Below are 14,097 nucleotides of genomic sequence, written 5' to 3'. Positions count from 1 at the left end.
AAAAAAATATGCACGTATTGATGTAAATAAAATTATTTATAGTTTTATATACTTATGGATTTAAATGTCTTTTATAGAATAATGAAAATGTAGTTAAAAAATAGGAAAATGAAAGGATTAGCAATTAATGTGTTAATTGTATATTAAAAATAAATCAAAATAATAAATAAAGAAAAGATAAATAGGATAGAAAACTTCTCATTGAACAACCTACTGGTTCTTCCTTTAATATATATATATATAATATATATTTATATATAGTAGAAGGGTATTTGCACAATGTAACGGGATACATCTCGATTTTAATGTTTCATTTTATTTATTTTTGTCTCAGTCAATATTATAATACGGTTTTATGTGGTTTTGAGAAAACGATAATGTTTTTATTTTTGAATAAAATATAAATATGAAGATATCATAAAAATTTGAAAAAAAGTTATTGATGTTGATACCAAACTAACTATTTAAATTTTTTCCCTTTTGTATATTTTTTTAATTCATTCTTTTATATTTAGTTTAATAATATAATTTTTTATAAAGATAATAATTAAGTATTTTGTTAGAACTTAATGATTATCCTCATTATATTTTATATATTTTTATTTAAATTGAGATGTTTATCTTCTATTTGATTATGTTTATCTGCAGTTAGTTACACGAATTTAAACATAAAGCTTCAGTAAATTGTACTTATGCACAATTTACTTGTAATCTTAAATTTTAAATAATATGCATTAAGAAATAACTCTTCATGCATAAAAAATGGTTTTTTAGTGTTTTTGTTAAATATTTTATAATATAGTATATATATATATATATATATCGATTGATTTTGATGATTTTTTTCCAATTGTCATGCAATTAAAAAATATGCATGTATTGATGTAAATACAATTATTTATAGTTTTATATATTTGTGAATTCAAATTTTCTTTATAGAATAATGAAAACGGAGTTAAAAAAATAGGAAAATGAAAGGGTTAACAATTAATGTGTTAATTATATATTAAAAATAAATCAAAATATTGAAAAAAATATAAATAGGATAGAAAGCTTCTCATCGAACAATCTTTTGGTTCTTCCTTTAATATATATATATATATATATATATATAGGGTTGGGTTCACGTGAGAACAATCTGTTTTCGTGAGACCCGTGAGACCATATTTTTACACGTAACCTTCACAGCAAAAACGCTGTGAAGGTTTAAAAAAAGTCGAACCTTCACAGCAAAAACACTGTGAAGGTTTTAAAAAGTCACCTTCACAGCATTTTGTTGTGAAGTTTCAAGTGTAAAATGTTGGTCTCACGGGTCTCACGAAAACATGCTGGTCTCATATGATCCCAAGTCTATATATATATATATATATATATATATATATATATATATATGTATTATTCGCAGAGACTGAATCATTGAAGACATTCAAGAAATGTTCTCTCTATAATATTGATGATGAAGAAGAAATTACAAGCTAGAACAATGAAAAGAAACAATATAAACATTACAAAGTTATGAGGTAAAGATATAACTGGTTCCTCAACTATACATATTATGTATCAGTAACAAACCCCCCCCCCCCTGCAAAAAAAAAGCTTCAAGAACTTGAGGTGTATCACAAGAGACTATCTTAAGTTTATGAATGAGACTTTAGAAACAGCCTAGAAGGAGAATCTTGGTGAAGAAATTAATGCTTTGATCAATATAGGAAAATTTAAGTAGTTGAAGAGTGTGGTAAATCACATGTTGATGAGCAAAGTAACAATGAATCTCGAAGTTCATGGTAAAGTTGTATGTCGTTGTGGGCAATATGGATGACATTGTGCTTGCCAAATCTAATAACTGTAGCATAATGGTGAGAATCACCCATATCAGTTAGCGACCTTCTTAGACATAACAGCTCTCTTGGGTAGTATCAGTGAGAGCACAATATTCAACTTTCGTGTTGGATCAAGCAATGAGAAATTGTGTCTTGAGTGTCATGATACCAATTAATCCCCTATAAGTACTCCTTTGTATGTGATGGATCGATGATCAGTTTGAAAAGGCATGGACCTCAGAGGATGATGATGGTGAGAAATGTAGGCCGTGAAACATGGTCCCTTAATTTACTCCAAAATTTTCAAGAGAATAACATACTGTGAAGTGTATGGAGCAGCCATGAATTGATTGATGATATGAACAATAAAGGCTAGATCTGGCCATGTGATGATGGTCAAATAGATGAGAAATCTTACTAACTGGCAGTAGAGCGTATGATTCAGAAGAAGAGAGTCATCATTAGGTGTGAGCCATAAATTGCACTTAAGATGTGTAAAATATATCTTGATGTCAATAATTCTTACATGAGATATCAATATGAGGCATACATAGATATACGTGGATAGTTACCTATATCCTAAGTCAAGACCTAGAGACTAAGAAAGTAATGAAGTGGCTCCACATCTTTAATCTAAAAGTGTTGATACAAAGATTATTTTCAATTACTGATACCATGTTCCTGTAATGATCATCATCAAAAAAAAAAAAAAAGGATAACGCCTGAATTAGTAGATCCCGTGAACAGAATAAAGTCATAATGACAAGTAGTAAAAACTCCAATGAGAGGATACTATAGTATTGAACTTTCCAAACCATGCCCGAGGTAGGGGCCCCAGACATGATCTCATGGATGAGAAATCATACAATGAGGCTATATATACACATATAAAAGCATTTTTTATATCCATTTGATAACTAAATAGGTCATTTAATAGCTAAAATAATGGCAATAAGATTTGAATAAAGGTACTCATGCTAAGAATGCAAATGTCTCATCATAATCATTCTTGTAATCTTAAGTGTACCCATTCACGACTAGTCATGATATATAACAATCAATGGATCCATATGACTTTCCTTTGAACCAATGGTTCTTTTGTTGTGAGGAAGGGGAACAATCTCCCACGTATGAGCTTTGTTGAGAGCCTACAACTATTGTAACATAGATGGAACCAAAGAGGGTCAAAAGAAGCTTCTTTATAGGAGTAAGAGTGGGACGGGTGAATAAAGTGTATAACATTCATACTCACGAATGTGAGTGGGAACTTTCCAAACACAATTAAAACGGAGTGTCTAAAAGAGCTACAACTTGATCATCGGGATTTACACACAATAGATGGTAAGGATAAGGTAAATGAAAAAGGGGATGTGATAGGAGACTTAAGTGGTGTACTAGGGGATGAGTGATCAAACATATAAGACAAAGAATATATGTATGCTCGAAGGAATATGCAAGGCAATTCATGTAATGTGATAGGAGATGAGGAATCATAAGAGTGAGAAATGGTCACATCCAAGGTGGGTAATGTAGGTACAGTTGGTGAATCAATGGATAACAGAATAGATGCATCCATGGAGAAAGGAGGAATAGAGTTAGATTGAACCTTGAATTTTGAGATGAAAAAAACATGTGATCTTCCCAAAATGTGACATGATGAGAGATATGAAGTCTTTGAGAGACATGATCCTAACACCAATACGATTTGTGTTCAATATCTTAACCAAAGAAGCAATAGATAAGAGTGTAACCATCTAAAAAGATGAGAGATTATTGAGATCCACCCATGGTGAATTGAGAAGGATCAACGAATAGTGAATAAGATTGGAAGGAGTATAATTGAAGGAAACACTATGAGGAAAAAGTAGTGTCGGTTATTTACCAAGTTGACAAAGTAAACAATGTAGTTGTTTGGAATTGCATGACATGAACCTAGACACCGGATGTGGCAAGAAGTTAAGGCGATCGATAGATAAGTGGCCTATTCTACCGTGCTAATGTTCAAGGGTGTTGCTTTGAGATGATATGGAAGAGTTTGAGGGTTGTTAACATTGGTAGAGGTAGGTAGGGTTTGGGTTTTGAGGTTTGCGTTTGATGTTTGTCTATGGAAAAGTGAGGTAAATTAACTTGCTTGATTTACACCCTTTCCCAAATTTATGCTTCGTCTTGGCATCCTTTTCACAACAACCCAACAAAGAAAATACAACATTGAGTCTCATACCATATACAACTAACGGATAGAAGTAACACCTACAAAGAGTTAGAAATATAAATGGTATCCAGTAAATAGAGATATGAAGTTGATATGCAACTCCTATAGTGGACAACAAGGTTTATGGGATCAACAGTCAGAAGAAAAGATATTAAGTCATTGTGGGACTTGGTAACAAAGATATCTGGATAAGGGGGTAGATGTTGTAGATAGGCATGGGAATGAGCCCCAACCCATCGGGGAACCCGGTCCACCCGCCTCGGTCGGGGACAGGGATCCTCCACTAAATCGGGGATGGGGATGGGGACGGGGATCCCCGTTTGTCTCAAACCGGGGATGGGTATCGTACTCCCCGTCCCGCCCCGTACCCGTTATATATTAATTAATAAATTATATATGTATTTATACATACATATATATATGTGTATATTATTTATTTCAACTAAAGCAGTAATTCATAATTTATTATTTCCCAACTAGGTTTATAATCTAAAATTGTTATTTTTGGAATGTTAATATGTAATATTGTTGGATGTCAAGTTAAAATGCAATTACTCGATAAGTTTTGTATATTACTGGATATGGTTTTATATTACTCAATATCTTTTGGTACATGTGACTTTAAGTTTTTTTGGATTAAATTGAATTTTTTTGGGTTTTAGGTTATTAATTCTTATATGATGTTGTGATTTTTTTGTATTAAATTAAATTCATTTTGATTTTAGGTTTATTGAAAATGTTTGAGATTTAAACATGTATGATCTCTCACATATTTAATTTAAAATAACTTACATAAACGAAAAAAGAATCCTCGTTTCCCCGCTGGGGATGGAGATGTGATTATATTTCTCGGCAGGGATGGGGACGGGGATAGGGATAGAGATAAGTAATCAGGGACGGGGACGGAGATTGAGGTCCTCGCCCCATTCCCATGCCTAGTTCTAGAGGTTAAACTTGGAGAAAACTTAATATCTTAATACTTGCAGGAAGATTACTGCAGATTCTGTGAAGAGGAACACAAATAACACAAAGAATATCTATATGTAGGATCGTTGTGTTAGAGATATATACAGTAGAACAAACTTTATTATCAGAATAATACATTGATTACATCGGTTACACACACTCACACACACATATATATATATAAATATACAAAACATATACAACCGTTGTACCCCTTCAAAGAGTCGTTGACACTCCTTCAAAAGCAACAGTCTAATAGTTTGTAACTCCTAAAATAAATAACTAATCATAACTACCAAACAAATGATATCTAGCTTATACTTTCAACACTCCCCCTTAAGCTGGATATGAACAACATACATCTTGAATCATTCATCATCAGCCTTGATTTCTCCATGATAAGGAGAGTATACTAACAACAAACTTGAACACCAGAATCTTTATAACTAGTACACTTTGTTCATCAACACATACATGGAGAGTTTCATCCATATTTACACAATGATCATCATCAACAGAAAAAAAACATCAGATTCTTTTCATGTGGTATGTTCATAGCAGATAATACAATTAACCTTAAAGTCTTCTTCCAGAATCTTTTCATCTGGGCTTGAACAAAACTTCAAACATTTTGTTTTACCCTTGTTAAACTGTGCCATTTTATTTTGATGGTTATACAAAACATTATTGACATGATCAACCGATCTTCCTGGCAAATATGTGGCAATTTTTGCCCATTTGTTCCCATACTTGCCTTGTAAATCAAACAACATTCATTTTTCCATTTCCGAAAACACTCCTTTTTTGAGATTAAGTTGATAATTGTTCAACCACCGAAGACAACATGATTTTCCCGTGCGTTGAAGAAATCCTTTTGAAAGAAGAAGATCTCAATCTCTGGGTCCGTATTCTTCGACATGCTTGATCAAGAGTTCATCATTCTTCTATTTACAATGGACCTTTCTTTATCTTTCTAGAATTCGTTGTTCCGGAGACTCCATATAATCTTGTTTGAATTTCTCCTAGAGTTTTTTGTATCTTTTTGTGCCTTCAAGGTAGAGATGGCCAAATCGGCCCGGCCCGGCCCAGGACTGCCGGAGGACCGGGACCGAGACAGACAAAGGACCGGCCCGAGACCGGGACCGGTAAGGACCGGTTATGGACCGAAAACCGGGACCGGTTGAGGTTTTTGGTAGTTTCGTGGGACCGGGACCGACTATGGACCGGCCCGGCCCGGCCCGGCCAGAAAATTCAAATAATTTTATAAATAAATGTATTCTTAAATAATTTTATAATGTATTTTTATAAGAAACGTAATTTTAATTATATTAAAACGTATTTTTAAAGTGTATTTGAGTGATCCAATTGTAAATTCTATAATGTATTAAAAATATATATCATTAAAAAATATAAAAAATCTTATTTTTTAATGAAGGGGGACCGGACCGGGACCGGGACCGGCAACCCATAACCGGTTATGAAGTACCTTGACGGTCCTATTATTTTCGACCGGGACCGGGACCGGTTACGCCGGGACCGGTTATGGCCGGTTATGAGAAATGTTATGAAAAATGTTAGGACCGATTGGGACGGGGACCGGCCCGGCCCCGGGACCGGTTTTTGGCCATCTCTACTTCAAGGAATATAACAGAAAAAAATCACATACTGCTTTGTTCTTCTTTCTCCCCTTCGAAATCCATCTTTCTTCTGCGTTATTTGTTGTTTTTTTTGTACTTGTCTTCAACCTTGAATCGAATAGGTTCTGATACCACTTTGTTGGAGAAAGCTTAATATCTTAACATTTGCCCAAAGATTACTGCAGATTCTGTGAAGAGGAACACAAATAACTCAGAGAATATCTATATGTAGGATCGTTGTGTTAGAGATATATATACTAAAACAAACTTTATTATCACAACAATACATTGATACATTAGTTACACACACACACACATATATATATATATATATATATATATATATATATATATATATACAAAACATATACAACCGTGGTACCCCTTCAAAGAGCCGTTGACACCCCTTCAAAAGCAATGGTCTGATAGTTTGTAACTCCCAAAATAAATAACTAATCACAACTGCTAAGCAAATGATATCTAACTTATACTTTCAACAAAACTACGAGACAAGTCAGATGAAACCTATTGTGAAATATGAGCAATCTTTAAGTGGATGCATGTAACTGTAACTTGTTGGTAATGATGAGGCTTGAACTTACGAATTCTTCTATTAAGATTTTCTATTCCCTGTGTGGTGTCATATGACTGTCGAAAAAAATCTCAAACTTGATGAAACGCGAGCTTGAAAAATATTTGGTGTAGATCAAATAGAATAAGTCGTGCGAGATGCAGTAGCGAAGTAGATGGAACGCTTAATCGGGGGTTGTGCATAGTTACGAAGATGCAAGACAAAAAAGGTACGGAAGGTCGCAACAAGCTGAAGGAGGACACTTAGCAGGTCGCTGTGCACATTGATGGGAGGTGCAGGGGTAGAAGCGAGCAGGCAAACTAAACGGAGAACTTGGTGAGGTCATGCTTCATGTCCCATGGGATAAAATCAGGGTTTTGTTAAAGGCGATGATGATTTTAAGGGTTTACACACGCGGTTGAATCAATAGCTAGTAGTCCTGTTTACAAATTAAATAGATATGAGTTTAAGGGACTGAAATTAACGACACAGAAAGAAAGAGTCTGGTTCAAACAAGAACGGTACTTATTTAAGAGAATAAGAAAACCGCCAAAGCATATATAATTTGACATTAACATCACATATAAAATCACATGTGATTCACGCGACGTTGCCCCGTCACTTGAAGACGGCCTATAAAAATCACATTTTTTGACCGTTAATGTAAAATCACATGTGATTTTGCACGTGATTTGACCGTTTTCATGTTTTTTTAAATAGTTAGCGTTCTCGTTTGATCTTCCCCCTCTCTCCCTATATATATAGCATTGATGGTGATAATTGAATTATGATGAAATCAATAGATCCAGAGACTTAAGGATTCGATGTAATGAAGTTATGATACCATATTAGCTTGATTTCTGTGTGTTGATGGATAAAAAGGGTAGAGGAAGAGTTAAGTTACAATAAATAAATAAAAGAGACATATATACCTAGAGTAAACTATGAACTAATAACAAAAACAACTCTTGAACTATACATATTTTACATTTGGAATATTTCCTGATATCACAACTACAAAGGTTCAAATGCGATGACTCCGGGCTATCTGCAAAGCAGGTGGTCACGCTGAAATTAGTCGGCTCGCATAGCGGGTTGGATATCCAGGTTAATAAAAAAAAAAGGTCCAGGTGGAAACGACAGAGGTTTTTTCAAAAATATTGTTATAAGTGTGTGCTTGAGAACAGGGAAGGACAAGAGTAAACCCATGAGAAGCTATTACCATGTAAGAGATGCGTTTACTTACTACAAAATTAAATGCTTGGTATAAGATACGGTGATAAATGAAAAACATGTTGATTACCGGAAAACCCTACTTGTTTGACACGGATCTCGTCTCCAAGAACACAAATGTGAATCGACATTTTTTGACTCACTCAATCATCAGCGCTTAGCACAGGCTAGAGATCGAACCATCGACCTATATATCTTGTATTGTATTTGGGTAAAATTGACTCTACCTTTATGCCAACCGAGCTAGATGAGAGGCTCTAGCCCCTAGGCATGTTAAAGATCCTACTCAATCCTCATAGTCGACTTCTACTCATCGTGATTTCATTGTTTGGAATTTGTCTTGTTATTATTTATATAGAAAATAGATTTACAAAGACAAAACTATATGCTTCTTTTTTCCATTAGTTTATATTCCTCTTTTTGCTACAAATATAGGAAAACCTTAAAAGGGTTTGCATTTCTTCATCGATTCACCTTTCCTTAAGGTGGTTAAGCCTTGCTCAATATGTTCAAGCCATAGGTCCTGTCTAGAACTAGACAAGGTGAATGGTTATCCAACAAATGTTCACATGCAAGACACTTTTTCTAACTCTAGTTACTCTTACAAATAATATGCAAACTCTTCTTGTGTGAATAGGTTGAAGATGAAAATGGAGGGAAACATTGGAAGCAAGTCGAAGTGAAGGTGGAAGACCATATGATAGCCCCACGTTTTCCTGATGGATTATCACTTGAATCTTATGATGTTTATATTGGTGATTACCTTTCTGGGTTAGGAATGGATCCATTTCCAAAAGCTAAACCATTATGGGAAATTCATGTAATCAAATATCCAACCAGCAAATCATCTGGAAGCCTTATTTTTAAGCTCCACCATGCGCTTGGTGATGGCTACACTATTATGGGTGTCATGTTATCCTGCCTACAAAGAGCTGACAACCCTTCTATCCCCTTAACATTTCCAAGCTTTCGAAAACCACCTAAACCAGATAATGGCATGAAGAGCATACTTAGCCTCGTACCACAAGTTTTGAGTGGTGTAGTAAACACGGTTTTGGATTTTGGTATGAGCATATTGCAGAGTAGTTTGTTGGAAGATTCTTCGACACCAATACGATCCGCGGAAGAGGGGGTAGAGTTCCTGCCGACCGTTGTAACGACCATGACATTCTCTCTAGATCAGATCAAGCAAATTAAGGATATCCTTGAAGTGGTATGCATCGACTTATTTCTCTATTGATTAGTTGAAGCTACTCTAGATTTACATTGCTTTGTTCAAAATTCACTTAATTATACTCCGAAAAAGTTGCATATATGAAAAATAAACAATAGATATTTTAAATGTATAAAACATTTTTCTTAGAGTACATGAATCAAGTCAAATATTACATTAAGTAGGGTGACATATACTAATTATAGTAGTCAACAAACAAAGTTAAGATATATTTGTTCAAATAATAATCCTAAACGATCGTGAGAAATTAAGAATAGAGGTTAAAAGAAGGTTCATATGTGAATTATTGAAAAAATTTGAATGGAAATTATATTTGATAATGCATTTATGAACCGATATTAATTAGAGCTTATTAATATGGATTCACATATTTGTAACATAATATTTATATTAAAACATATTTAATGTTTGATGTCAAATAAAAAAGTTGGCGTAATATATGATAAACTTAATTAGTATTTATGATGGAATAATTATAAAAAGTTTTTTCCTTTGATAATTATTTTTGATATTTTCTTTTTTTTCTTAATAGTTCCATTCACCTTGAATTTATCTGTGTTTAATTTAAACAAACGAATGACATTTCTTCCTTTTTAACTTATTTGGACCTTCCAATTGTTACTCCAACACATTTTAATCGATTATATATTATATCCCAAGAAAATAATACAAAGCATTGGTTCATCAAATATGATATATATATATATACACACACACACGGATAAGATGAGGAGTATCTTGAACGTATACCCTAACGTCCTTCAGTTAAGGACGGACTTATAGTGGTGCATACGGTAGCACGTACGACCGTATATTCTTTCATCAAAGGGTAAAACAATTTAGGTTTGTGAAAGGTGCAACCATATTAATTTATTGTGTGCCACCGTATGTATTCTGAAACTAAATGAGAACAAATTTTATTTGATAGAGTTGATTTGTAAGGCTTTTATTCCACCTCAGACCCAAGTTCGAATCTTGTTAGTAAGTCAAATGGTGCCACCATTTGAAAAAAATTATGTATATTTGTTTCTTATAGTCATATGGTGTCATCGTTTGAAATTTTTTCTTATAGTCAAATTGTGCCACTGATTTGAAAAAAATTCTGAGTTCGTCCCTGCCTCCAACGATCATTTTCTTACAACTAAGCGATAGTGTTTAATCCTTACCAGACTGATTAAGTTCATAATGTTTTGAGTTTAATGTCACCCAAGAAAACTCTTTTTATAGGGGTTGAGTCCACTGCAACAACTCATATTTCTTAGTATACTTATTTTTTTCTGTTAAACAGACGATAAATGATATAGTTTCCGGAGTGATCTTCCTTGGAACTAGATTATATATGGAAGCAACAAGCAATGAGTCGGGAAACGCGAGGTCCACATCACTGGTGTTGCTTAATACTAGATCGATTGGTGGTTACAGGTCAGTAGATGAGATGCTTCACAACCCTGAAGCACAAAATCTGTGGGGAAACCAGTTTGCTTTCTTGCAGGTTTCGCTACCCAAGTTACGCCAAGCACATAACTCTTTAGACCCGCTAAAATTTGTTTATGAAGCCCACAATATCATTAAAAGAAAGCGAAACTCATCGGCGGTTTATCTAACTGGAATGCTACTTGAATCTATAAGAAAATATAGGGGCACAGAGGTATGTCTGAATTCTCCCTCTCCCTCTCTCTCTCTCTCTGTAATGATTTTTCATAGAAGCTTGTGTTCATATTTTTTGGTGGTGGACCATGGGATGTTTTAACTTAAATTCCATGGTCCAAAACAAAAGAAATGAAGCTGAAAAACAAAGCAACTTCAAAGTCTATGCCTCTGTCTCACTCTCTCTATAAAACTGTGATGTTTCTGAAATATGGTGTGATAACGCATGCAAATTAAAGGCAGCTGCTAAATACGTTCATCTCACCCAAAAGAATGCAAGCATGGGGTTGACGAATCTGGCCGGGCCAATTGAAAAAATGTCTCTGTGTAATCAACCAATAAAAGGCTTGTACTTCATGATCTTCAATGTTCCACAGGTATCATCATTTCCTAATACCAACCAGTCTGCTCTATATGCCTATTCAATAATTGATCCAATGCCTATTTTGGTCGATGCTACTTTTTGGCAGAGTTATAAAGTAACGGTCATGAGTTACATGAACCAGTTGAGGGTTACCCTTGGAACCCAGAAAGGCTTTATAGATCCTATGAAGTTAAAGAGATGCATTGAGGAGGCTTACGATATGATTCTCAAGGCAGCACTTAATTCTAAATGAGATAGAAGAAAGTTCATACGGTATTAATCACTATGTATCCATGGTTTTGACTTGCTTCAAACCAAATAAAACAGCTAAAGTGTATTGATGTCTGGGTACAATATCTGCTGGCTTTTATAGGTGGCTTAATTTCTATATAAACTTTGATTGTTATCTCAACTTTTTTTGAATGATCTTTACCGGATAAGCTTGTCTTTTTTTTTTTTTCTTTATGTAATATATTAATATATATTTAAATCAATAAAAATAAATGATTATACATCAATATGAAAATTGTAAAATGTCGGAATTTTGTTGAACATTTTTACGAATTTAATGAAAACCAAATTTTTAAGGAGTAAACTATAGTTTTGGTTCCCGTGGTTTACAATCAACTACGAAGACCGTTTCTAGACTTGAATAAGGATAATTATAGTCCCTGTGGTTTACATTTTGGTCTATAAATGGCCCCTTAAATCTAACACTGTTAAAAATTTCAATTAAGCGTCTGTTTGGCTCATGCTGAAAATGGTAATGAATATGACAGAGAATGAAAATGAGAATTAATTTTCATTTCCTCCGGTTTAACTAGGAATGAAATTTTGGGATTCTAAGAGAATTATCTCATAATATTATAGAGAACCAAACAATTTCTTTTATTTCGTTTTTATTTATTACCGCCTAATACCTCTAACCAAACATCTGTTGTCACATATCCGCTTTTATTGGTCCTCTCCCAAAGGAGCTTTCTAGCTACTGATCTCCTCGACCAGCGTCTTTCTTTTTCCGGGGKTTCAATTAAAAAGGCTAAAAGAAAAGCCGCTTACTTAGACGAGGTCGTCTGGGGGTTTGCCGCGGTTCATTGTTGTGCACTCGCAGAAGACAAGTGAAAAGTCTCTCGAGGTTTCGCCGTGGGAATTTCGCGAGACTTTTCGCCGCTTTGAAACATTTTAAAAATATCAAAAAAAATTCCACGTGGTTTATCTCTAAAAAAATAGGAAGGCCCTAGAACCCCCCGGCCCCTATACCAAAGCAGTTAAATGCAAGGAGGTCAGAGTAGAGGAGTGATTTTCTCCTTTTCTATTTTGCCTTTACTCAACCACAAGACCAAACATGTAGTTCATTTTTTTTTTACTTTTCTCTATTTATATATATGATTACACACACGTAATATGTATATATATACACACATAATGGTTAAATCAAATGAGAACCACAAATATATTACAAACTAGGTGAACAAAAAAAATTCACATGTAATCTTTTCACAAGGTGAAAACAAACATATGTGAAATAATATTTTAAATCAAAGGTTTTAATGAAAAAAATCATGTGAAAAAATATTTTTAAAGTTGAGGAAAACTCATCTCGACGGTATCCACACACACATAGAAGTAATTGAAATTGTTTCTTAGTTTTTATGCATACGTGCATGCTATGCACTTGTGTACACACGAACAAATTGCTTAAATATTAGTTGTATGCACAACTGCATACAGTCTACATGAACGATTACCCCCTTTCTCATTAGTTTGTGACCCCACCCTTGTCCCTTGCTGCTTGCCGATCACTACTAGAAAACCAGGTATCAGCGACGACTATCAGCGAGGGAAATTTTCTTTCGCAGATCAGCGAGGGATCAGCGAGGGAAGTGACAAAAAACACATTCCCTCGCTGATCCCTCGCTGATCAGCGAGAGAATTTCCAAAAAACTCATTCCCTCGCTGATCCCTCGCTGATCTGCGAGGGAAGTTCCGAAAAAACTAATTCCCTCGCTGATTCCTCGCTGATTTGCGAGGGAACTTTCTTCTACAACTTCCCTCGCTGATCCCTCGCAAATCAGCGAGGGATCAGCGAGGGAATGTGAATTTTTTCATTTCCCTCGTTGATCCCTCGCTGATTTGCGAGGGATCAGCGAGGGAATGTGAATTTTTTTCATTTCCCTCGCTGATCCCTCGCTGATTTGCGAGAGATCAGCGAGAGATTTTTCTATTTTTCCTATTTTCTCATTTTTATGTGTTGATATCGTATGTATGCATGTCGTGTGTTGTTTGTGTGTGTGTATATATATATATATATGTTGTGGTTGCTAACCGCGATATATGCATGTGTTATAAGTATATATACCCGTCGTGAGAGATCAAAATGATATACATTCACATGTATGTATATGTGTTATAT

General features: G+C 34.4%; 1 protein-coding gene across 1 annotated transcript in view; it reads left to right on the top strand.

Moving 5' to 3' along the window:
* Positions 1-12,094, top strand: part of LOC112529422 (O-acyltransferase WSD1-like) — a 16,427-nt gene extending 4,333 nt beyond the window's left edge. Inside the window, exons 2-5 of the mRNA XM_025140701.1 lie at positions 9,077-9,652; positions 10,962-11,321; positions 11,560-11,697; positions 11,791-12,094. Of these exons, the coding sequence (XP_024996469.1) occupies positions 9,077-9,652; positions 10,962-11,321; positions 11,560-11,697; positions 11,791-11,937 (1,221 nt within the window). The 3' untranslated portion in view covers positions 11,938-12,094. The remainder of the gene's footprint in view (positions 1-9,076; positions 9,653-10,961; positions 11,322-11,559; positions 11,698-11,790) is intronic.
* The last annotated feature ends 2,003 nt before the right edge of the window (positions 12,095-14,097 follow it).

The sequence above is a fragment of the Cynara cardunculus genome (assembly GCF_001531365.2).
Source record: "Cynara cardunculus var. scolymus isolate 2C chromosome LG 1, CcrdV1, whole genome shotgun sequence".
Classification (NCBI taxonomy): Eukaryota; Viridiplantae; Streptophyta; class Magnoliopsida; order Asterales; family Asteraceae; genus Cynara; species Cynara cardunculus.
Note: the sequence above shows the minus strand (reverse complement) of the source record. Positions and strands in the feature narration are given on the sequence as shown.